The sequence below is a fragment of the Eschscholzia californica genome, unplaced genomic scaffold, assembly GCF_041429995.1.
Source record: "Eschscholzia californica isolate CP2 unplaced genomic scaffold, dmEscCali1.0.p SCAF_6, whole genome shotgun sequence".
NCBI lineage: Eukaryota > Viridiplantae > Streptophyta > Magnoliopsida > Ranunculales > Papaveraceae > Eschscholzia > Eschscholzia californica.
In genome coordinates, this window is record NW_028238483.1 from 10,514,130 (window position 1) to 10,539,974 (window position 25,845).

Here is a 25,845-nt window from a genome sequence, read left to right on the forward strand (position 1 = left end):
CATGACTCATCAAAAGGCTACGGCCACAAGACCGACGACTGTCAGCACCTCAAGAATCTGATTGAGGAGATGGTAAGAAAAGGAGAACTGGATAAGTACATCCATAAAGAACAACGACACTACGAATACCTAAATAAGAGGCCAGTAAACAGGGCAAGAATCGGATCGGGATCTGAAACCAAAGAGCCGGGCCCTACATTTAGTGAGACAAGCAAAGGCCCGGAGAAATCCACCGGAGTATTGGGGAATATCAATACCATAGCAGGAGGACCTACCCTCGGAGGAGCAACCAAAGGCGAGCAGCGCAGGTACGCCAACGAAGCAAAGAACCGGCCGGTCTTTCTAATCAAACCTGTCATGGAAACTCCACCAATTGTCTTCACAGACGACGATCTGGTTGGGGTAATAACTCCACACGTGGATCCACTGGTAATAACGGTTGTAGTTGCCAATTGGAGGATATGACGCATTCTGGTCGATACGGGAAGCTCCACAGAGGTCATGAGTCGAACGTGCTTCCAAAAACTCAGGGTAAGTGAACGCCATCTCAAATCTTATAAGTCTTGCTTGTCAGGATTCAGAGACAATCAGGTCGAAACAGATGGAATAGCAACCCTGCCAGTACTGATCGGCGAAGGAGAATCAGCAAAGGCGATAATGCTAAACATCGCAATCGGTGATAAGATGTACGCCTATAACATCATATTGGGCAGAAACTTCCTAATGGAGTCAGGAGCAATACTTTTCATGAACCACCTCATGATGAAATTCCCAATTCCGGGAACGAATCTCATCGGGACGGTTAGGGGAGACCAGAAAATAGTTCTGGAATGCTATCTCGTTTCTGCCAAGGGCTGCGAGCAAGAAGACATTAATCCAGTCACCGTTGGAGGAGACAAAGTGTTCTACGATGACCTAACGACAGATATGCAGAGCTAAAAACCTAAGGTCATCACTACCTCTACTATCTTTCCTTTTTGATAAACCCATTAGGCAAAAGAAGTAGCGTTACTAGCTACATATTTTACCTTATAAAATAGAAATTTTTTTTAGCATAAAACGCTATAAAAGGAGGAGTCTTAGCTAAAACTCATCTCGCTCTGAATCAGGCAGGTAGCCCTGATAGCGAAAGCCACGACCAGGGGACCTAAAGGCAGCCTTGGTAGGTGAAAGCAGCGGCCAAGGGCCCTAATTTAAAACAGCCCTGCTAGCGAAAGCCACGACCAGGGACAGGATAGCCTCTGTAGCTACGACAACGACTGAGGGCCCTAAAGAGCAGTCCTAGTTAAACTGAACTTTGCTCAAGTAAAACTGACCCCTCACCAAGGTCCCAAGGAGAAGTCCTAGTTACACTGATCGGCTCAAGCCGACAAAGGAGGTAGCTCCGGTAGCTACGGCTGCAACCCGAGGCCTCACAAGGAGAAGTCCTACCTAAACTTAACTCTTTACTCGAGTGAAACGTGGTCCAGAGGCTCCCCAAGGAGAAGTCCTAGTTAAAACTACCGCCCCGATGAAGGTGACCGGGGGTATAAGGAGAAGTCCTTGCGAAACTATTCATGCTTAAAATGAGGAAGACAACCCTGGTAGCTAAGGCGACGACCAGGGACACGGGAGGAGTCCCGGCAAAAACTAGTCGAGCTCAAGCCGACGAAACCAGCTCTGGTAGGGAAAGCCACGACCAGAGGACAAAGGAGAAGTCCTAGTTAAACTAGTCGAGCTCAAGCCGACGAAACCAACTCTGATAGCGAAAGCCGCGACCAGAGGTCTAAGGAGAAGTCCTAGCGAAACGAGTTGAGCTCAAGCTGACGAAACCAGCTCTGGTAGCGAAAGCCACGACCAGAGGTCTAAGGAGAAGTCCTAGTGAAACTAGCCCAGCTCAAGCTGGCGATATCAGCTCTAATAGCGAAAGCCACGACCAGAGGTCTAAGGAGAAGTCCTAGTGAAATTAGTTATGCAAAGACAACTCTGGTATAGACGACCAGGGGCAAAGCTAAAAACTATAACACTATTCAAAACTTGTTACGCAGGGCTAATTCGGGTTCTATTTTGCAGAAGAAAATAGTAAGCTTAGGACATGCTAGATTAGGACTTAAATTATTTCTTTTGCAGGAGCGATCATTCGGAGCATGCGTAGTAAGCCTAAGAAAAATTGCATTAGTAAGTATAGGGCTAATTGCATTAACTTGTTTATTACATACTTAAGAAAACAGGAAAACACAGTCTGGCGACACCAATATCCACCGAAAAATTGCGTTAGTAAGTATAGGGCTAATTACATTAACTTTTTTATTCGCCAGAAGAAGAAGGTGACGAAGGACAACCAATATCCACCGAAAGCCTAATCATGACGGCCAGAAGGCGACCACCCCCACGGCGACGAACCAGAAAACCCACAACAGAAAAAGAGCAGGCTCGGAAGTGCTGGTAGTACCAGTCAGAGAATAAACCAAAGGATAAAGTGGCCTAGAGGAACCGAGGTTAGAAAGGTGATCGTCGTCCAGAAGATCATGCGGATGAAGGACGTCAACAAAACCCTCGCCAGCCACTTCCATGCAGAAGTGCCCGATGGAAAAATTATCATAGTTCAGAACCATGTAGAAGGCGACTCTAACACCACCACTAGGAAGAGTTCCTCTAGAAGAGACATAGTGAGGTACGGAGGAATTATACTTGTCTCCGCGCTTATTTATAGGATGGGGAGGCCACAGTAAATGGGGCACGATCAACAAGGGGTCGCGACGAACAGTCACAGTTAACAAATAGGGAGTCAACGGACTTAAACATGGAAGATAAAAAGAGACGCAGAGGCATAAGGAAAAAGAGGTAATTCTTTATTAATTCACAATAATGATCTATTACAGAAGAAATTACAAAGGACACCGGAACCACCACTGGCGCATGGGTATATTACAGAAGAAATTACAAGAAGCCCCAATTGTTGAGGGAAAGGAAAACAGATCAAAAAACATGAGCGGTTGCAAAAGAATCGTCATGGAGTTTGAGAGAAGAAAAGATGAAACATTACCAGGTACTCCTTTCCAGAAGCGCAGCCAAGGCCAGAAGACGACCGAGGAAAAAATAACCCTCTTGATGTCATCATCTCGCCCGGAGCACCCCAATTGGAGACAACGCCGGTGACTGTACTTCCTCGTGGAATCTACCAAACTGGGACATGGGGTTACCACGATCATTGTGGAGAAGTCAACTTTTTACCACGATCATTATGGAGGAAACATTCCTCAAAGCAAACGGTTGGTATGAACTCGAGCAGAGGCCTCATCTTGAATCTTTGGGAAATAAACAGGAAGAAACAACGAAGCAACAACAGAAGGAAAAAAATCTCAAAATGTTTTTCAAACTTTTTGGTAGTGAAGAATTGGGAGGGCAAAACAGGTTATTTATAGTGAGAGATGATAACCAAGAGACATCTCGGAAATAGATAAGAAGCATTAAAGGCAATAAACCAGATGCGCCTCGAAAACACTCAACGGAATAATGACTAGGAAGTATGAACGGCTCATGAACCGCGGTTACAAGGAGGCTTCAGCGGGTTTCAAGGAGACGTGCTTTGTTCACCAGTCACGACGCTCCACGCGTCTACGAATGGCAGAGCAGGTTGCCGAGTGAAGTGATCCAAAAGATCAGTGCCGGAAGCACATATTCAGAGGATCAAGTCTATGACGTCATAAAATCACGCATGGAAAAGAATTAATTACTTGCGCAGAAGGCGAAATGTGTCTTGGAATAACAAACCACACGTCAAAGCAAGAACACGGCTGGGTCAGCCCTGGCAAGGATAGTACTTAGTTGAAGAAGATCCCCAATTCATAAACATCCATCAGCTCTGGAGTACTGACAGGAAGACAGAGCTCCACCAAACAACTATGGTCTAGGTAAGGCCCAGAGAGCTTCACGATACAGCTCTGGGACAGGTAATACTTTCGACTTCTTGCTTTCAAAGTAAAACACATGAGTTACTTCTACCCCTTAGTCTCTCTACTTTCAACTAAGGAGTGGCGGGACTCATTATGATGCATAAAATGTCCAGACGTTGACTAACGTCTGAAGAGTTAGAGATCAGACCAGAAGTCTCTTGAAACAGCTCGGCTTAAGGCAGCATGACAGCTAAAACCCCTGATGGTCCACCACACGTTCCCCTAACTGGGAGGTCGGCCAGAAGAAACCAGCTCTGCACAAAATGCCCTCGGCATGGACAGATCAGCCCTGGGATCTCTAAAGGAATAAGGGGGGTCTGTACAGGTTCGGCCCCATATCTTACGCCCAGAACTGGGGAGATATCAGCGCTGCGCGACCTAATGACTTAATCCCGAACTTTCCAGAAAGATCTCAGTCGGCTACACATCTTGAAGTGTTTAAGCTCGATTGGACTCCACGTATCTAAAGGAGGAAACTTCTCTTTTAGAGTCTATCACTCCGGCAAGATATCAACGAAGTATCCTTGAATTTAGGAACTTTCACTTATCAAAGATCCGGGATAGACTCGAAGAGAAACCCTAGATACGCAAAAGAGGTAACTTCTATTACGGTTTGACGGCCACTGCCTTACCACCACCACTAATCACAGTCGGCCTAACTTCGCCTATAAAAGGCCCCCCACATCGTCCTTCACAAGACACGGTCTCTTCGGAACAGATACACTCTCTCTCCCAAAAATACGATCTCTTCATACCAGAAGGATCGCCCCCAAAAACGGAGTTCTCACAACTCGCCCTCCAAAAGGATCAATCAACATTCATTCTTTTACTGCAAAGAGCACCCTGACTATCTTGAGCGTCAGAGGGATTTCCGAACCCTTTGCAAGTTTTCCCCCCTTGGGAACAGACGAACAGGGACAAGGAGCAAGGAACGAGGAGCCAGGAGCAAGGAGCAAGGAGCGAGGAGCTGGAACAGAGAAGCAGAGCAGAGAAGCATAGTTGAACAGAGGAATCTCTCCTCTCGTAACAGAATATACCATCATAACGGAGGTTGTCATTCATCAACTCCCTTTTCCATGCTGATTTAAGCGGGAGCCAATTTTCGACATCAGCACTTCTTACGATCTTTACATTCACTCTGTACTCACGCTTCCGACAAAACTCATCACCTAGACTCTTAAGCCCTTCCCTAACTCAAATACAACCAGATCAGCCTTGGGATTCGCGATAAAGATAGGGGGTCCACATGAGCAAACCCGATATCTTAAGCCCTAAATATGGGAAGGTAGAAGCATGTCAAACGCTTACTGACTTAATCCTGAATCTGATCAAAGATCTCAATCGATGAAGATCTAAAGTATTTGCCTAACTTGGGTTGCAAAAGTCTTTAAAGGAGGAAACTTCTCCTAGACTCGGAAAGATAAAGGATCCTAAAACGGAGGAACTCTTAATATATCTAAGATATGAATACACTCAAAAGGAAACCCTATATCTCCTAACTACGGAAAAGTAGTCTTAATACAACATGGTGGATCGCAACTGCCTCAACATCACCGTCTACCGACAGTCGGTCCAAAGCAGTCTATAAAAGGGCATCAAATCACCTCGAAGAAGGTAACAACTCCAAGGTTCATTCAACACTCAATCTTTATCTGCAAGGACAATATGCCTGTCTTAAGCGTTGGAGAGGTTTCTGAGCTCCTTGGAGGGTTTTCCCCTAGTTTCTAGGAGTATGAGTGGGTACGATATTGATCAAAGAAGGAATCGACGGAGCAGAATCAATCGACCGGACGTGATCTAACATCAAGTCATCTTTGTTCTGGCTGATAACTAGATTGACAAATTTTGACATCAAGCAGACCAGAGTCGTGCTGTTGCAACTACTTTCTTCTTTTTTCTCTCATAATTTTAAAAGACATCTCTTATGCAATATTCTAAAAATTTAAAAATCATTAGGTGTCATTTTCTACGTGAATAATTTTGTATTTAATATTAGGGTTATTTCCCAAATGACCCCCAACTTTGTGACCAGCTTCTTGCCTGACCCCCTGGATTAGCAAAAATACCCATATGGCCCCCTTTTTACGTTATCTTTAACATTCCGTTAACTAGTCATATTCTCTCTCCTCCATCTCATCTCTTCTCTCTGCCACCTCATCTTCTCGCCACCTCATCATCTTCTCCGGCGAAGGTCGCCGGCCGACCAATTTTCCAACCGACGACCTTCAAACATAAAAAGAAACTTTTTTTATTTTCTCTCTCCTCTCTCTCTCTTTAATTTTTTTTTTCTTTTCTCTCTCTCTAGATCTGTTCTAGAGAGAGAGAAAAGAAAAAAAAAACAAAATTTGGGTGAGATAGTGGTATACCAGGTCTCTTGTTGCTCTCAGGACTGAAATTTGGGAAGAAGTTCCGAAACGGGACACGAGTTTGATTAGTATTTAATTAGGGAATATCAAGTCTGTTAATTGATTGATTCTGTTTCTGAACAGAAGACTGCGAAGATCCAAAACATGATTGAAGCCTTTGTGGCGTATCATGACGAGATTCACCTGACTCTTCCATTTGAATTTTGATCCCAATAAAAATACTTCAAACTCTTCAAAAGAAACCCTAAAAAGACAACGTCAAATGATACCCAAAACGAATTATAAACAACAACACTTCATAGCTCTTCTAACAAACCTATAATCAATTTCAGACTTCAATCGAATTGCAACCACATCCACCTCAAATATCATCTAAAGTCAATATACTTCAACAGAATCATACAATCAACAACACAACAGAAGACTTTTGATAACCTCAACTGAAGAAAATTAAAACCCTAGGTTTCTTCTTGGGTTTAATAAAATCCCTAATTTCCTCGCTTCACAAGTTCAACTTATTACAAGTACGACCAAAAAGGAAAAATCATCTAAAATAGTATTGAATAAACTAAAATACCTCAAGATTTTTCAAGCATTTACGAACAGACCAGATCTGTTATGTTCGTGAGAACAGACCCTCTTCTCTCTCTAGATCTGTTTGAGAGAGAGAGAGAGAAAAGAAAAAAAACAAAATTTTTTAGAGAGAGAGGAAAGAGATTTTTTTTTTTTTTTTTTATGTTTGAAGGTCGCCGACCGGAAAATTGGCCGGCCGGCGACCTTCGCCGGAGAAGATGATGAGGTGGCAGAGAGAAGAGATGAGATGGAGGAGAGAGAATATGACTAGCTAACGGAATGTTAAAGGTAACGGAAAAGGAGGCCATATGGATATTTTGCTAATCTATGGGCCAGGCAGGAAGCTGGTCACAAAGTTGGGGGCCATTTGGGAAATAACCCTTAATATTAATCTTAAGAGTTAATTCCTATATGGCCCCCTACTTTGTGACCAACTTCCTTTATGGCCCCATTTTTTTTCGTAAATTCAAATATGGCCCCCTTTTCTTAACACCGTCAGTCAACTTTTATGGTTAATCTTTTTTGTTTCCATATTTACCCTTCTTATAAGAATGATTTCAAAATTCAAAATTGACCCCTTGTTAAATTTGGGTCAATTTCCAAAAACTTATAGCTACTTTAGAAAAAACTAGGGGGCCAAAATAGAATACATATAAAAAAAATTTAAAAACACCTCATCTCTCCCTCTCTCTCCTCCATCTCATCGCCTCTCTCCTCCACATCATGTATTTCGCCACCTCATCATCTTCTCCGATGAAGGTCGCCGGCCGGCCAAATTTTCTGGCGACCTTCAAATTTTTTTTTTTTTATCTTTCTCTAACTAATATCTCTCTTCTCTCCCATCTCTCTCTTTCTCTCTTTCTCTCCCATCTCTCTCTCTCATTCCTCCCCTTCGCCGGAATTATAGAGAGATGAGAGAGAGAAATGAGAGAGAGAGATGGGAGAGAGAGAGAGAAATGAGAGAGAGAGAGAGAAGAGAGATATTAGTTAGAGAAAGATAAAAAAAAAATTTGAAGGTCGCCGGAAAATTTGACCGGCCGGCGACCTTCATCGGAGAAGATGATGAGGTGGCGAGATACATGATGCGGAGGAGAGAGAGGGAGAGATTAGGTGTTTTTAAATTTTTTTTATATGTATTCTATTTTGGCTCCCTAGTTTTTTCTTAAGTAGCTATAAGTTTTTGGAAATTGACCCAAATTTAAAAGGGGGTCAATTTTGAATTTTGAAATCATTCTTATAAGAAGGGTAAATATGGAAACAAAAAGATCAACCATAAAAGTTGACTCACGGTGTTAAGAAAAGGGGGCCATATTTGAATTTACGAAAAAAAGGGGCCATAAAGGATGCTGGTCACAAAGTAGGGGGGCCATATAGGAATTAACTCTAATCTTAAATATTTGAGTCAGCAAAATTTATACACTTTTCCATGACCAAACAACACAAAGTTTATACACTTTCCCTAAAACTCTAATCCCCTCGCTACTTCACTCTCGCAGCAACAGCTAGGGTTTACTGTTAACTCATGGACACACTTTCAAGCTCAACATTTTCTGCTCGATTCAAAGCAGAGACGAACCATCAAGCTGTTAAATCGTTACAACCATCTTATTCGATAAAATCTTCAATCAAAAAACAAAGTGGGTCTCCCAAAATCAGCGTTAATTTGGAAATAAAAATACATAATCCAGATTATAAAAAGGTCCGGAGAAGGGGGTCTTTTCCAGTTCGAGCTCTAAACGAAGATCTTTCCGGTGATGGTGATGAAGGATCCTCAGGAGATGACGACTTCAAAGATTTTCTTCCTGAAGATGATTCTTCCTGGTTAGAGGTAATTTTGATTGTGCAGTTTGTCAGTGTCTTTGACAAATGAAATTATTTTGTAGTTTGGGATAAAAAAAAACCCAACCATGTCGATACATCTATTCATGTAATAAGTTACAAAAGAACTATCAATATAGAAGTTTGTAAACTAGATTCAGTTTCTACTGGACGCTGTTTTCTCTGGTTTATCAATTGTCTTTGTAGATTTCAATTTTGTTTTAGATAACTATGACCACATCCAAATCTACAAGAATAGAATCTGATTGATAACTGTTGTAATTGTGTGCCAATAGAATGACTATAATTTAATATTTTTTTGGCCTAAACCGCAGTCCAAAACCATATTACACATGCGCCTCATATCCTAACTGTTTCACATCCCTCTAAAATCTAAGATGTCCTGGATCGATTCCTGCGTCTATTATTTATTATCTTGAATTGTTGCATGTAACTTTTACGGTATTGACCCAAAGATTCAGCTGTAGTTTACAGGTTTATAATGAAGTATTGGTAGTTTGATCGACTTCCTTTAGGTTTCTTTTTCATAGAAGATACTTATTTATTATTTTCGTGGTAGTTACACGACTATTCCATCTGTATATCCAATACAATGTAATGATGCCTTCACATGTCATGGTATTATCATGTAATGAATCCTTCAAAAGGAAGGTGTACAATCAAATCCCACGTGGGTTTTGGCTGGTTTCAGACTTTCAGTTTTATATATTGATTTAAAGGATTGTTAATTGGTTCAGTTAAACCGAGAAAAATTAGATGCTCATACGTTGGTATGAATTGGCTTAACATGATGCTCCTTCCATAAAATCACTTGTTCAAAGTGGAAGAAGTTTTCTGCCTTAACATGATACTCCTTCCATAAAATTTGTTATTTCTTTCTTTCAGACTTCAAAATTAGGCGATTCAAAGGGTCCAAGGCTCCAAGCTATCTGAACCTTTTCCTATCTAAATTGGCTTAAGTTCTCTGTTTATACTTGATCCTGATCAGTGTACGCTTTCTCCATCATGCCCACTTTTATTAAGGCGGGAATACCAGCTGCAAAATATTACTCACTGGCATTTGTTATTTTTTCTTTCTTGGAATTAAGTTGTTCCCTTCACATCAGGATAAGTTTAGGCATTTTAGAAGGTAAAAATAGATTTGAACTAGGAATTTTCAGAAACTTGTCTAATCTGAGGAGTTTACACTTCACTTTCCCATGTTGTATCCTACCTAGTATAACTATTATTAGTACCATTTGTTTATAACGGTGTTCTATGAAAATATAAAATTACTATCTGGAGATGTGGTGAACGAGTAGATATATTAAATGGCTACTTCAACTTTGTTCTAACTACATCTTTCATTATCTGAAGAGCGATTCAAGTCGCAATGGAAGCAACGAAAAGGAACCTGAGACTTCAACGTTGGTGACCCCTATTACGTCCACGTTTAGTAGTGGAACAACTGGTGGCTCCAGGGCAGGGCTTTTCAGGACACCAATTTCAGGAGGGGTTCAGAGTGCAACCTCTGCTCATGGTTTACCTCGACCAGCCTTGGCAGTTCGTAATCTAATGGAACAGGTAAAAGCCTAATTTGATTGTGCATTCTATACATGTGCAGTGAATTTTCACAGTTTCTACATCTTAATTTAAGTATCGTTGATTATTTATCAGCTGCTTATCACCGTCTTTTCTTTTGCTAGTTGGTGATATTGTTCAGGAAAAAGTACTAATGGTTCTCCTCTTGTATATAATTCAAGGCTAGATTTGCACACTTATGCACTGTGATGTCTCGGATGCACCATCGACGAGAAGGATATCCTTTCGGTTCACTTGTAGATTTTGCACCAGATTCCATGGGCCGTATGTCATCTCCTTTACTTTGTCTAAATCTCTCTTTTTTCCCTCCCCCCTCTTTTACTCAATGTTCTAAAAGACTAGGTGCGGCAGTCACCTGATGCCTCGAGGCATACGTAGAACTCTAGAATAAAACGTGTGCATCTGAAGTCACCTGTTATTTTTTGAGTTGTTAGGCATCACAAAAATATATTGTATTTATTTATTGAACTCGTAGGACTTTATAATATGTTAGTAAAGTAGAAAAACTATGTTCTGCTTTTACATAATTGATATCATTTTCCTTACGAAAAAAAGTTTACGCCTCTTACGCGTCGTGTGTACGCCTCAAGGCGCCGCCTAGCCTTGTGATGTCAACTGCCTTGAGACATAAAAACGTACTTCATAACATTGCTTTTATTAAGTATGTGCGGCTATAATAGACCTTTTGATAAATTTGTATACATAGTTCCATAAAAATGATTGCATTCCTTACGGTAAAGTTACTCTAAGTAGACATATGTTATATCTGAGTGGATGGTATTAGCTGCTTAGTAATCACAATTTTGCGGGGGAGATTATACTTTTATTTCAAATGGAAATGAAGCTAGAAACGGAGGGAATCTCCAACTAGGACCCATAATTAGCTATGTAACACGGCAGCGGTAAGAATATCGGCTCTAGGAGGTGTCTGATACGGCAGAAAGTGCCACAATGGAGATACAACCATAATCATATTATATTCTTGTTGTATTGTTTATCAGGTCTTCTATGCTTTTGATATATAATTTTATTTAGGGTCAACCTCTGTTACATTATATCCAAAAGACATCAACCCATAACAGTATTTTCCGGTACTAACACAACAGTGTGTAAGTATACACATGCTAACACGTATATATAAGATCTGCCGTTATACCTACTGTCTACTGAAGTGATTGCGAGTATCCAACAAGAGTAGTATCCAGATGTCCAATACGAGTATCCATCCAACAAGGTGAAAAAGAACAAAAAAGAAGAATCCATCTTATATAGGTTTTAGTGTATGAGTTCTGATGTACAGTCTGCGGTTAGTTCTGTCCCATCTGTTTACATACCCAATGTGGATGAACATGCCACTCAAAAATTATCATCATGTAACTAGTACTGTATTACATACAGTATTCTTTACGACGCTAGGCTTGAAGTTGGTATGTGTTTTTCAATTCCAGATCCAATATTTTCATTTTCACCATTATCTATTCACACGAGGAATCTGCTAGCTGATCCTAGGTGTACACTCGTTGTTCAGGTATGTCACAATGGTGTAAGGTTGTGCTAAACCTTTTTGTTTTTGGTTCTCCTTTTATGATCGTATGACAGTTAGTTTTAATCTTAGGTACCTGGATGGAGTGGACTATCAAATGCAAGGGTAACAATTTTTGGTGACATATTTCCTCTTCCTGACGATCAACAGGTGCATGTCGTAACAAATTCAATTAATCAAACATCTGTATTTCTTGAAAAGCTTTAACGTGTGTTATGGTATGGAGTCGACAAGGTTGAAAGTGACCATATATCACGACTTCCTAACTATGAGGTCTTGGAAGTCATCAGCCAACTAAATTAGGTGATCATAGCTGTATGGTCTTCAAGGATCTCAAGATTATGTTACAGTTTTGCTATTACAATGAAGTTTCAGAATCTTGTTTGAGTTCATTAACAAATGCTTTGGATAGTTGAAAACAGGTAGATCCTGATGGAAACATTCCAAAACTATATGAATTGAACATCATAAAATCATTACTACCAATGCAAACCAACATAACTTTCCAAGCAACTACCAAAACTGAGATGAGACGCTTAGAAGTAACCATAGTAAGCTAATTAGGTTGATAAATAATGTTATCAACCACTTGATGTGCTCTACCCATCTACTGTATAGTAGTACCTTTATGACATGGACGCTAAACAAGTATCATATTCAGAAACCGATATGACTTATGAGATATCGTATAAGAAAACCTAAACATCCAATATAGGGTTTGACATCACATATGCTCTTTTGTCTTAGTTATTTCGTCGTTTATCATTATACAATTTTTTTTTAACTTTTAGGTTGTTCACTATTAAAGTATACATACTGACAATAAACTAGAGTGGTATTTTTTGAACGTAATATAATCTTAGGGGTATTCTTTGCTAGATGACATAATACATGTAGCCGTAGGGAAAGTGGTCAGTAATTAAATTAATTTGATTTGATTTACTTTCTTATGTTTTTATTGCAATCGTGTACTTGTACTAGCAGGAATGGGCTCATAAGCAGTATGTTGCGAAACATCAACAAGTGGCCTCCCAACAGTGGGGCAACTTTTACTACTTCAGGATGCAGAACATAAGGTTTGTCCATAATATATAATGATTCATTTTCTAACGAGTGCACAACTGCACTGATTAAGATTTCAGTTCCAGTTCTATATTAACCTATAACAGTTCAACAGTAAACCTTGTAAGCTGTTAAAACAGTGGAAAGTCAAAATTTTGATAAAACCGTACAGTTAATTGTGCAACATCACAGAGCATATTCTGTACCAACCCATATTGACTTCCCTCTGGGTGGTCTTTAGTTTTGGTGAAGGACCTTGCTTGAAGCATGTTTTGATGTAATCCGTTCTTTGGATGCCATCTCACTGCTTTCCTTTCTGAAAACACGGTGTGGATGAGCGTACACTTAAGGCCACAATCACAATGTCAGTTGGACGATGCTGAATTTCCATTAAATTCATGACACGTTAATCACTTGTTGTTTTCCTTGAGTTTTCTGCGATTGAAGTATCCAGATTCATGGTCTTATACTTTTTTGGATATAATATTCAAATGTATACCATATATGGCATCGATATACGACTGTACGTGTTTGATTATACTATCGTATAATAAGCTATTTGCTCTAATAAGCTCATGGATTTCTGAATATCTAATGTCTGATTGAAGACGTATAAATTTGCGAGCTACTTTTCTACTAATTCTAAATACATTAGATATCTGTATAGATAGTATATATTGGCCGCTGATTACCTGTGTAATCTGTTTCTCAATAAAATCTACCAAATTGCACAATATCAGAAGCTATAGCAAGATTTAATAAGTTAAGGAAGGGATCACAATTTCCGAGATTTCAGTTACAGATTTTGGACTATTTCTTGGTCAATGTATCTTCTAATATTCTTGTGTTGGATTATCTAAGAGCTCTATGAATTAGTAGAGGTTCGCATCAATGCACAGCTGGTGCCAAGTTCAAACTCGAGGTTGTTGCGTCCAATATATTGAGAATATCCCCACTGCTTTATAACAGTAGTATCCTTCATTTGTAGGATCGCCCACCATATTTTATCAGCCATGGTAGTCAAAAGTAGAAATCAATGCAACCTTAATCCGTATATCATGCTGACATGTCGTCCAATTACTGACTATGTCATCTTTGTGCCAAGTAATTTGCTGTCAGGTGTTCTTTTCTGTTCAAGGGAAGAAATATTCGTTAACTTAATTCATCTACTTGCTTGTCACCAGTGATATATATTTCATTGGAGGATTTGGGACAGTGGCTTGGGTGGATGTCAAGGAATATGAAACCCTACAACCTGATAAGATCGCGATCAATGGGGGAGAGCAAAATCTGAAGGTCCTCTCTTCTTTTTCTTCCTCTCTGCTTTATTAACTGAATACTAAATAACTTTACTTTTTTTTCCTTCTAACCCTGATAGGTTTTTTCTTATTGTGCTATTGTTTGTAGGAACTTAATGCTATATTCTCGAAACCACTTAAGAACCTTCTTTCCGCTGAGACGGAAGTAGATGATGCAGCTCTGATATCAATAGACAGTAAGGGCATTGATATTCGCGTTCGGCAAGGCACACAGGTCTCTCTCTTCACCTTTTGTTTGAATTTAGTTAAAATTTATGAACTGCAGTTGCCATTATTTATACCATTCAATGTCATAGCAGTAGTCGATTTTTTGGCCTTCTTGAAGGAGATGTACCTCAGTTTTGTTTCTTTTACTTCACCATCAACCAACTCATCTTGAATCTTTCACATTGAGTTTTTGGGCTATGGCTAATCTAAGAATGTGGTAAGCCTATTTGATGCGATCACATGGAAAGAGTATAGAGAGGTCGATACTCGATAGGTCCTATAAATAGCCTATTTTATGATGGCCGAGTCCTGACGTAAATTTCAGACTTTCAAGAAGTTTGTATGTTTTTTCTCTATTTTGCAGTTCAACATCCAGCGACTATCTTTTGATGTTGGATATGCAGTCGAATCACTAGAAGAAGCAAAGGCAGCATTGCAAAACTTAATGAACAAAGATTGCAGTCTAAGATTGCATAGCAAAAGTTGAAACGATATACAAGCAGAAAATCATTTCCTCCTATGAGGTTTGATAACGAAATATCCAAGATTTGTTAGGTGAGATCTAGGGACTCGAGCTTGCAACCTGTGCACCTCCGATCATACAAAATAACTTCCGTTTTGCTGTTGAAACTTTATCTTGTAGGTTTTATTACTCTTAACATATTTTCGTTTTAATATTATTATGTTTTGTTACATTTATAGTCAGGACTAGATAATTATATAGCTGGAATTTGAATGTAATTATAAAAAAAATAAAGGAAAAATGGGTTAGAGGCCCAAAATTTGAGGGGTTTTCTAATAATTTGGAGGCCTCAACTAACCTCAAAAGCATTGATCTTCCTATCTCTTTACTTCTCTTCTGCGTCTTCTTTTACTTTCTCCCTTTAAGAATTTTTGAACAATAGATGAATCTTAATGATGAAGAAATCATATCTGAGGTTATTGATTTTGAAGGGTTTGATTTCTTGAACCAATTTTAATGGTGTTTAAATACTTTGAAGATATCTAATGGTGAAAACATTTGATAAAGTCAGATTCGGTGAAAATTTAATAGCCAAATCTTTGAGTGTTTTGGATTTCAGGATCTTAAAATCAGGATGTAGATTTTCTTAAAAATTAAATTGAATATCAACAAATCTGGTATCTTTAAACCATATCGAAGATCTCTGTTAAATTGTCAAGGGAACCTATATTTTTTTCGTACATTATCAGGAGCATATATTTTTTTAGCCCAAAAATTAATATGTTCAAACATTGTCATTCATCTTCATCTTCATCACCTTCACCCACCATTGCGACTTCTTTTCTTTCTCCCTCTCTCTCGACCTCTCTGTCTCTCTCTCCTTCCTTTTCTCTCTCTCTCTCTCCCTCCTTCTCTCTCTCTCCCTCCTTTTCTCTCTCTCTTTCCCTCCTTCTCTCTCTCTCCCTCCTTTTCTCTCTCTCTCCCTCCCTCCCAGACCTGGGGTTTCCCCAGATCCAGACAATTTCCGGTGAAGGGTACCTTCGCCGGAATAAAGAAAGGAAGGAGAGAGAGAGAAAGAATTTTTTTTTTAGTAAGGTTGTCGGGCGGAATTTTTTATTCTGGCCGGCAACATTCTGCCGGAGAAGAAGGGTGAGGTGGTGTGATGGAGAGATTAGATGAGGTGGACAAACAAAAAGAAAAAATATAAAATTACATAAATGCCATCGGGGTAGAATTGGAAGGTTGGATAAGATTTGGGGCCAAATAGGAAATTTTTGGGACAAAAACGAACTGCCAGACACTTATGAGGGCCAAAACGGCGAGTTGGTCACAACTCGGGGGCCAAAACGGAATTAACCCAAAAGAATATGCCCCTAAGCCAATTTTTATTGGGCCAAAACTATTTACAGAGCTACTTTGACTATTTACAAAGCCTGAAAAATGAAATCATTTCACTTTCTCTGTAAATAAGACTTTGCTATTTACAGAGCACATAGGGACTAAAATCAAACTCTGATAAGGATTGGCTGAAAAAATATATTGATTATTGGAAGATATTTTATTTCCTTCATTCTTAAATCCCACCACCAACACCTTCCACCACCCAACAATCACACCACAACTATGAACAATCAACTCACAATCACCTACTAGAAACATTAGTAATGGAAGAACCTAACAATGAGGAAGGTACATTAATGGAGGAGCTTGGTGGTCAAGAGACTTCATTAATGGAAGAGTTTGATGTTGAAGAACTCAATTACAACTCTTCATTGGACTCATATAACAACATTCTAAATGAAGACATAACTTTAGAGGTAAGATAAACTAATTTGTGGTGGTTATTCTAAAAAAACTCAAATTTCTAGGTCAACATTCTAAGTGAACAACTCAAATTTTCGGTGAAATAATGCTTAGAACGATGAACGTTTTCGGTCAATTTGATGTTTAATTTTTCAACATTTTCGGTCAATTTGATGTTTAATTTTTCAACATTTTCGGTCATTTTTATTTTTCAACATTTTCGGTCAATTTGATGTTTAATTTTTCAAAATTTTCGGTCATTTTAATTTTTCAACATTTTCGGTCAATTTGATGTTTAATTTTTCAACATTTTCGGTCAGTTTGATGTTTAATTTGTAAGCATTTTCGGTGGGGGACCTATCTCTAAAATAGGGGTTTTATTCTAAATAACTAATAAGTTGTGATAAAATCTAAAGATTTGTAAATAGTAAAAAGTAGATCTGTAAATAGCCGGACTTGTAAATAGCACTTAATAGCTCTGTAAATAGCACCCACCTTTTTATTGACTAAGTCTTTATGCCCTGTAAGGGTATGAAAATACGGGTCAAGAAGTCAAGAGGTCCGGGCCGTTGGCCGGAAGTCAAACCTTCACCTGTTAATATCTTTACGGGCGCCGACGACGTTTTTGGACTTAACTTGTGACAAGAGACAAAACACACGTGACCGTGAGATCCTTGAGACACTGGGATGGTGCCAGCATAAAGGGGCTCCGATGGTCAAGTCAGTAAGCTTGACAAATAATAAATATGAATTGTAAATCAGAGATTGAGCTATGAAGTTATTTATCTGAGCAAGACGATTGTCGGGAGAAAATGTGACACAATCAGGTGTACGCTTGCCTAATTCTCTAGTCGCCGAGGGAGATAAAATGTTTGCACCCTTTGGTCGTCAGGAGAAAAGGTGGTACAATCAGGTATCTTCTAATTGTTGTAGGTGCCTGAAGATGAATGGGTCAGACCCATTTGTCATTTGGTTCATGGGCTTGGCCCTATTGTGGCCCCACTAATCGTGGATTTCTAGGGGTGTTCTTGATGATGGATTTTTGAAAACACGATGGATTTCTCCATCCAATGATGGTAAAGTGGTACAGACTTTGTCAAAATCAGTTTCTGGATTGCCTGGCTATCACCTCAAGACCATGAAAATAAAAATGTAACAGAGCCTACGTTTTAATGAGCATTTGTTTCCGAAGTGGTATGTTACCGGAGAATAGGGGTGGGATTTTTACCCGACTGCCCACTACCCACTACGGGCACCCGTGTCCGAAACAACCCGTGGACGCCCATGCCCGAAACGGGCATAACCCGCCCGACCCAATGAAAAATAGTGGGCGGGCACGGGTGGAAGGCCTTACCCGCACCCCCGCTCACACCCGAGCCCGAGTCATATTGCCCATTGGGCGCCCGCAAAAGTTAGTGTTAATTATGTCTTATTTGATATGAGCATTAATGAAACTAGGCTTCAAGAGTTGGGGTTGACTTTATAAGTCTATCTCTGTGGAAGATTTTCTTCTGTTCCCAATTTGGGACTATCTTCAAATCTCCATAGAAGATTTCCAACTCAAGGTAACTTGATTTCACATAGTCCCACATTGTCCCTTTACGAGTGAGAGTTTGGTTCAAAGCTTTATAAAGTGGTAGGAGGTTATTTCTTTAATCAAACTATGTTGCTCGGATCCAAGATTGAGAGTGAAGTGTGTATCACTTCTATAACACAGGTTTGGGCTGAGAATATGGAGTTGTATCACGGCAGCAGGTAGGAAGCTTTAATGAAGCTAGCTTTTAACCCGACACCCGATTCGCCCGAACCCGGATGGCCCGACTATATTAGCGGGTGTGGGTGGGTTGTGGGTAAGAGAATTTTGAAAAGTACCCGCCCGATTCGCCCAGCTACCCTAATAGCCAAACACCTAATCTACCCGACCCGCCCGAGCCTGAAGCTAGTATACCCGTGGGTGTCCATACCCGCCCAATTCCCACCCCTACCGGAGAAGCAGCCTTCTACTCCACCAAACTCATATTCATAAACGCTTTTCTGAAGATATCTCTATATATATACATTTGCACCAATTAAATATATAAATCAACTGAGAATTAAAACAAAACCGGAGAAGCAGCCTTCTACTCCACCAAACTCATATTCATAAACGCTTTTCTGAAGAAATCTCTCTATATATATATTTACGAGGGTGTAACCCGTGCCCGTGGGGCACGGACAGTTCTTTTGAATGCATTAAAGAACTAAACTTACAATCTCTAAAATTTATGAAGACAACCATAAGTTAAACATTTGAAATCAATTTAAGTAAACAACCGACAAAAAAAATATCGAAATGAATTCATTTAGCTTCCTGCTGACACATTCGATCCTATTGGCACCAACATGCATATCTTCATCCGCATCATATGCCTATTAAGCTTGAGCTTGAACTTGAACTTGGTACAGAAAGATCGTCTGTTCCTTTATGTTCACATCATGCATTGTTGTCTCAATCCATTCGTCCAACTCCATGTCTGTCGTTTAAGTTACTGCCTTAGCAAGAACAGTCTCTGGTGCCTTGCACTGCTTCAGAGTCGGTAAACTCCACAGTGAAATGTATGTATAGCTTTCCCCTCATTAATGGCCTCTAGTACAGTGACATTCCTCGTCATTTATTGTCTTGAATGAATCTGCACATTCATATTGGTATTAACTATAACAATACCACCACAAAATATCATGATCGTAATATATTTGACGGTCTTTTTATCAATACGATGGCCTTTATGGTTCCACTTAAAGATCTTCTTCAGTAAGAGGACGGAGGAGGACCTTCGAGATGAATTATCTCATGCTTTTTGGTTATAAATAAGGACCAATCCTTTCTTTCATCAAGTTTCATATTGCCATTATGTATTTTCCTCAACTACTCTCCTAATGTGGGAAGTTGTGTTTTAATGAGTCCTCCCTAATATGGTAGGGACTTCTAGACATTTCCAAATAAGGACTCAATAGATATGAGTTCGCAAAATCTTGAAAATTTTGGTGCCACATAGTCAGTCTTGAAGAAAACCTATAAATATGGGATAGGCCAACATGAGTTATGAGTTAATATAATCTTTAGCATTATTGTGTGCGAGAGAGAGAGAGAGAGAGAACATATCTCTTCACGTTCGACTGTGTCACCAAGTGGCATGATGGTTTGGCTTCCAGAGAACTAAGTGGACCTCAATCACCCGAATGCATGAGATTTATAACCATCAAAGTTGTAATCCGCTCACCCCAGATCGATGCTCCCTCACGAACCGAACCAACATGCAGGATGAACATTCTAGCAGTAGGGAAAACAATAACAAATTAGTTGGAGCAAAAAATTGTCAGAATCTGTCCAAGTCATTAGACAACGTGCTAACTACAATGATGTAAGAAGCACTTACAAATTCCGGTAAGAAGCATTTATTCGTCATGTCGGTTCACGGTTTACCTAGTTCGTCGACATAATTCCGGTAAGAAGCACTTACAAATTAAAGAAGTTGTTTGGCGGAAGGCATAAATACAAAGGGAGTCCATGAGAACTTGTGTCAGCTTGTTATTCCTGTTCAAATGTGAAAAAATTGTTACTTAGGTATCGATGAGAGTAAGTTGACATGAAACTAAGATAGAAATCATATATGTTCGTCATAACGTGCTAACTACAATGATGTAAGGCCATGCATAGACAAAAACGTGCCACTTTACAAACATTAGGACAATAAGGAAAATGAGGGAGAGACCTAATTTATCTCACATGTCTAAAATCAACATAATGACTCTACTACAATAACTAAATGTGAAGTATTAGTCATCCAATTCTGCCTGATCATCTTCGGATAACTGAAAACTTCAAATAGGGTAAACCATTATCATTGTGGATGCTCCAAAATGATAAAAACACCAACCTGAGTTCCATGTCTTTGGAGTTAATAATGCGGTACAGATATCACGATTTCAGCAGGATAATTTCTTGAGCACTCAGATTCAGTAATAAAACAAATTTCAAAATACTAATCCAAGTGTTCTAATATAAGGTCTTAAAGGACAAAGCAAAACAACCATGTAACCTACTAACCTGTTCACGCATGCTTAAACTTCAACGATGACTTCTTTTTCTTTGAACAAACTAACCTATTCACGCATACTTAAACTTCAACCATGTAACCGACTAACCTGTAAACAAACTACCCTATACATAGCAATGACTTCTTTTTCTTTGAACTGAGTGCCACTTCCATAGGATAATACTTGTAGTTTATGCACTGCTGTGCTCAGTTTTCTTATAGTAAATTCTTAGTAAAACTGACCTTGAGAAGAATGATTGTGTAATGAGAAGCCATGACACTCACATATCATTAATAGCCTCAAAAATGGCTAAACTGGTTAGTTGAATAATCAAGTTTACACAAATAAATGCATTTAACAAAAACTAACACTGAACCACCTAATACGTTTCCTATTTAACCCTCTTGTGGGTAAAAACTATCCAAATGAAATCAAATATAGATTGATGAATAAAAATGATATCGGGAGCCCATCGTACTGCTGCTACTATGGGGGAAAGAGTGTAGTATATACAAAACTGGAAAGTATCATTATTATACAGGTTCACTTGAGAAATCTTTCAGAATGAGTTGTGTTGTGAGAGATTAAAGGAGTAAAAGAGGAGAAGAGAGAGTACCTTCTACCTATTCGAGAGAAGGAGAAGGGCAGTAAGAGAGAAGTAGATTGAAGTAATCGTAACCTTATTTCTTGAACGTTTTCCTGAAGAAAAAAACATTCATAACAAAGTATGTTGTAACAGAAAACAGAAAAAAAAAACAAAACAAAAACAAAAAGAAAAAGAAAAAGAAGAGAGAGTACCTTCAACCTATTCCAGAGAGGGAGAGTGCCAAAGCGTAAGACTAACATGGAGTACCTTCAACATTAAAAGATTAAAAGATAGTAACAAAAGAAATATAATGAACACAACAAAATAAGAGTCCTTTATACACATTTTTATGTAGTATTCTAAATAGTTGTTTAAGTATAACAAATACAATGACTGTGTCATGAGAAGCCATAACACTCACATATCATTAATAGCCTCTAAAATGTCTTAACTGGTTAGATGGATAATCTATATATTAAGTATCTATATAAATAAGTAACAAAAACTGGTTTCGAAAAAAAAAAGTAACAAAAACTTATAAAACAGAATGCTTTTAACGAAACTAAAACTGAACCACCTAATATGATTCGAGGGAGAGAAACCCCTTGTTTTTAACTCTATTTGCATCTATACTTACCCAAAAATTAACCCTAGTACATATGAAATAAAAATTATTAAAAAAATTAGCCAAAACTAACAGCAATTTCGTACCTGGAATTGCTACCTTGGAAACCATACATCGAGAGAGAGAGAGGGAGAGAGCGGGAGAGTACAACGCTTACTCAAAAAACGTCTCACACGTACGTACATGATAGGATTTTCTGATCCTATAAAATTAAATTTAGATTTTGACTGAAAATACTAAAGCAAGGAACCACATTTCAGAAAAACAATAAGCTATATTTACTCCAAGAAGGTATTTCAAATCAGCTTGGGAAAAAATAAAGACAGAGAAGCTCCAACAACCTTGTCTACAACCTTGTTGCAAACTGTGGAAACAAAATATTCAGTAACTCTATGAGTAAGTAGTTTGTCCAAGTTGAGTTGAGTTAAAGATGGATCCACCCTCTTACATATAAACCAAAAAAGAACACATAAAACATGAACATAAACTTTTACCATTACAAAATAAGTTATGCTTGTTACCTTCGGTGATCCCGATATTATAGAAAGGATCAAACAAACAATTAATGATTTAAGCAAATTCATTCACAAACCTTGTTAGCCTTCGGTGAACTTACCTAAAAGTAGAGATGAGGCAAATTGATGAGAAAATTTATTGGACAATTCGTCAAACACTTGAAGTGCAGAACTAAAACAGCATTTCAACGGTGACAAAAAATCCCCTAAGAAGGATGCCAAAAAAATCAACTCAAAATTGTACCGTCCAAAGTAACAGGTTCAAACAGATTAAAGAGAAAGAATTACTAACCCTAAGAGACTTCGTATGAATTTAGTTTAACTTTTTCTTGATAAAACCATAAGTACTAAGTTGATAGTAGCAGAAAAAAGCCCTCAAGTCCTAACAATGAAGATAGTCAAAAAGAGAGAAACAAAGATAATCCCCTGGGGGTTGTGTGAATCCACAAAAATATGCTACAATCCTTCCAAATTATAATTATCAAAATGAGCGATACATACAGAGAGATGAAACCCTAGATGGATTCTAGGTAAAGAACATGGAATCTAAGCCATAAATCGAATTTTAGTGTGTATGTGTGTGTGAGAGAGAGATACATACAGAGAAAGAGGTAGTACCTCCCGGTGGTGCTTATGAGAAAGAGCGTGAGATGATATATTGAGAAAAGGGAGAGGCAGAGAGAAATTTGTCTGACCCCGTGAGTTAAGATGGAAAATGAGCGGGAAGGGTATTCAAAATAGGGTATCTTTGAAATGATGCTGCTTTTTACTTTTTTGTAATCTCAGCCCTTCAATGATTTTCACTACAAATCTGAACCAATTAAATATATAAATCAACTGAGAATTAAAACAAACAAGCTGCTCATTTCTGATTGCTACTGCTTAACTAAACACCAACATTACCATTTCTAAGCCAATTTGAGCAGATAACATAATGAAGGGAGAAATGCGGATGAAATTTTAAGCTTACTTCCACATTATATAAGCAATCATAACAAGCTGGTAGCTGTTGTCACATCATTTCTTGTAAATAAACTCAAAAGTTAACCCTAGAAGTAAAAGACTGAGGTAACCAATTTTGACCTCAAAAGTTTGTAAAATGCAAACAAAATTTGGAGATGAAAAACTATTCCCCACTTGCTATTCATGAAAGTGCGATTCGACGATAAACAGATAGAAAAGTGTCACCACCATTTCTAGCAACTTTCTGTCCTTCCTCGGTTGCAGAACTCAAAAGCTTCACAACTGGATCGGAATCGAGTTCTTCTTGTGGAATAGTATCAAACAGAGGATGATTCTCCAAACAATTTTTCATCCATTCTCCAAGTTCTTCAACATCAGTAATCGTATAAATAATTCCACCAACTTCGAGTGTGTAGGCATACTCGTCAAGCAAGTGTGGACTAATCACACGACGGCGATGATTTTTCTCCTTGAAATGAGGATCAGGGAATAAGAAGAACATCTTAGAAAGCTGTCCTTTTTCAAAGAAGTTTGGGATATATTTCATCGAATTTGTTCGAACTACAGATACATTCTGGTACTTACCCGGATTTGCTTCCCTCAAAGCCAAAACCCGCTCTTTCACATACTCAGTTACCTTGTCTCTAATCTCCATTCCGATCATTAGTGTTTCGGGAAAGAGAGTTGAGAGACTAATGAGTAATCCCCCAAAACCACAACCAATATCAGCAAACTGGATCTTTTTCGAATGGGGTTTAGGGAGTGATACCTCGGAATTGACGGTGGAATTGTCATTTTCATTGATGGTTTCTTCTGGAGGATAGAAATGTGGGTAATGTGAGGAATATTCGACATGAGAAGGTTTCAGAGGTACCGGAAAGTGAGAATCACTCAGTGGGTTGCTGTGAGCTCGTGCTCGGTAGAACCGTTTTCGAGGTAATCCAGTCGATTTGTTGCTTTTCGAGTTTGGTTTCTTCTTCTCCGGCATCGTTTCAAATTATATCTCCTGATCCTCGGACAGATTAATCTGAACAAATTATCGACTTTGTGAGGCAACCTCAGGATCACGACTTCCTCCTTTCTTCTTCAACTAAGATGTAAATATGAACTCCTACAATAGAATAAAGGGATAAAACAACATTAGGAGAAGTATATTTGAAAAGAAAAACAAAATCTTGTTCCGATTAATCTGAAGACTCTTAGAAGGTCAAAGACTTCTAGATTCAAATTCACATCTCAATTAAACCCTAACGGCTAAGAATATTGAACGTCGTACTAGAACATGAACACACTATAAAAACATCAAACTGAGTTCATTACAAGTAAAACAATATCTTCATCATCTTTCATGAATCCTTTTCTATTTTACCACTTCTTCAATGTTCTAACTTAGAAGAAAAACATATTTTTCTAGATTCACTTCAACCCAATAGCAGATTCATAAACTGTGAGTGCAAAGACTCAAACTTTCTTTTTCCTATCCCTAGGAGCAAGTAGAAGAAATGGAAAGAACAAACAAACAAACCAAGTAACAAAGAAATTAGGGTTTTCAGTAACCAGTCGCTGGAGATGATGACTTCTTCACCACAAATCAAGTCGGATGAGGGTTTCTTTTAATTTAAAACAAGAAGAAGAGGAACAATTAAAACAAAAAGAGAACATTCCTATACCTGAAAACAGTTCGAGATTCCCGAACAGGAAATCTAATGTTTCCCTAGTCTTGAAGTTGAGCAAAGGAAATTCAAAACCCTAATTACAGGTTATAAAGTTTAGCAGCCGTTTCAACAAAAAAAAAAAAGTTTAGCAGCCGATATAGGGAAGGAAGAATTTCTTACGCGCATGAAATCTTATACTAAGAGCATCTCCAATGGGTACTCAAACAAAAAACTTTAAAGTCTAGTTGTCCAGTGTCAAGTAAAAATTCTCTTTCCGAAGTCAATATAAGACATTCTAAATTTTTTGGGTCTCCAATGGAGATCTCTAAAATCACTCTACTTAATACACATGTCACTCTTAAATTGAATATGGAAAAGTAGTTGAAATGAAAAGGTTTATATTAGTTTAAATTTTAAAGTGACACTTCTGTAGGGATTTACACCCTTCTACTAGTGTTTATAGCGGAAATATGACATCTAATGTCTACACTAGTATTCCCAGGATCACATGCAAAACTAGTAATTAATCTAATGGAGATAGTAGATTACCTTAATCGCTTTTCCCTCGAACTAGTTGAATTGATTGAAGAAGACCAAGAGCTTCAAGTGTAGCTCCTCTACTTGGGACACGAGCAATCAATTTGATCTCCCACCTTGTTGTATAGCTAGCACACCAATGGTGGTTGGAAAAGAAGAACTCCTTTCTTCTTGACTAGATAGATAGTTAATGGGA

At 38.6% G+C, this 25,845-nt stretch overlaps 2 protein-coding genes and 1 long non-coding RNA gene across 3 annotated transcripts; 1 reads left to right on the top strand and 2 right to left on the bottom strand.

Moving 5' to 3' along the window:
* The first annotated feature begins 8,273 nt into the window (after window positions 1-8,273).
* Window positions 8,274-15,253, top strand: LOC147531672 (uncharacterized). Its single transcript, XM_086647590.1, has 9 exons — window positions 8,274-8,702; window positions 10,070-10,276; window positions 10,456-10,558; window positions 11,743-11,822; window positions 11,910-11,987; window positions 12,822-12,913; window positions 14,084-14,195; window positions 14,307-14,432; window positions 14,790-15,253. The coding sequence occupies exons 1-9, from the start codon at window positions 8,397-8,399 to the stop codon at window positions 14,910-14,912; spliced, it is 1,227 nt and encodes a 408-aa protein (XP_086503716.1). The 5' UTR covers window positions 8,274-8,396; the 3' UTR covers window positions 14,913-15,253.
* A 4,667-nt stretch (window positions 15,254-19,920) lies between these two features.
* LOC147531673 (uncharacterized) lies at window positions 19,921-22,130 on the bottom strand. The gene is made up of 5 exons (XR_015227981.1): window positions 22,066-22,130; window positions 21,567-21,621; window positions 21,385-21,467; window positions 20,108-20,154; window positions 19,921-20,001 (listed from the first exon to the last, which is right to left on the bottom strand). It is a non-coding gene; the product is annotated as an uncharacterized LOC147531673 (long non-coding RNA).
* Window positions 22,131-23,332: 1,202 nt separating this feature from the next.
* Window positions 23,333-25,242, bottom strand: LOC147531674 (tRNA (guanine-N-7) methyltransferase). The gene is made up of 2 exons (XM_086649413.1): window positions 25,128-25,242; window positions 23,333-24,568 (listed from the first exon to the last, which is right to left on the bottom strand). The coding sequence occupies exon 2, from the start codon at window positions 24,443-24,445 to the stop codon at window positions 23,639-23,641; it is 807 nt and encodes a 268-aa protein (XP_086505539.1). The 5' UTR covers window positions 24,446-24,568; window positions 25,128-25,242; the 3' UTR covers window positions 23,333-23,638.
* Between the last annotated feature and the right edge of the window lie 603 nt (window positions 25,243-25,845).

Coding starts and splice junctions, on each gene's coding strand:
- LOC147531672 (XM_086647590.1), top strand. CDS start 8,397: ATGGACACACTTTCAAGCTCAACATTTTCTGCTCGATTCAAAGCAGAG. Junction 10,277..10,455: donor TTCGTAATCTAATGGAACAG/GTAAAAGCCTAA, acceptor ATATAATTCAAG/GCTAGATTTGCACACTTATG. Junction 14,433..14,789: donor GCGTTCGGCAAGGCACACAG/GTCTCTCTCTTC, acceptor TCTATTTTGCAG/TTCAACATCCAGCGACTATC.
- LOC147531674 (XM_086649413.1), bottom strand. CDS start 24,445: ATGCCGGAGAAGAAGAAACCAAACTCGAAAAGCAACAAATCGACTGGA.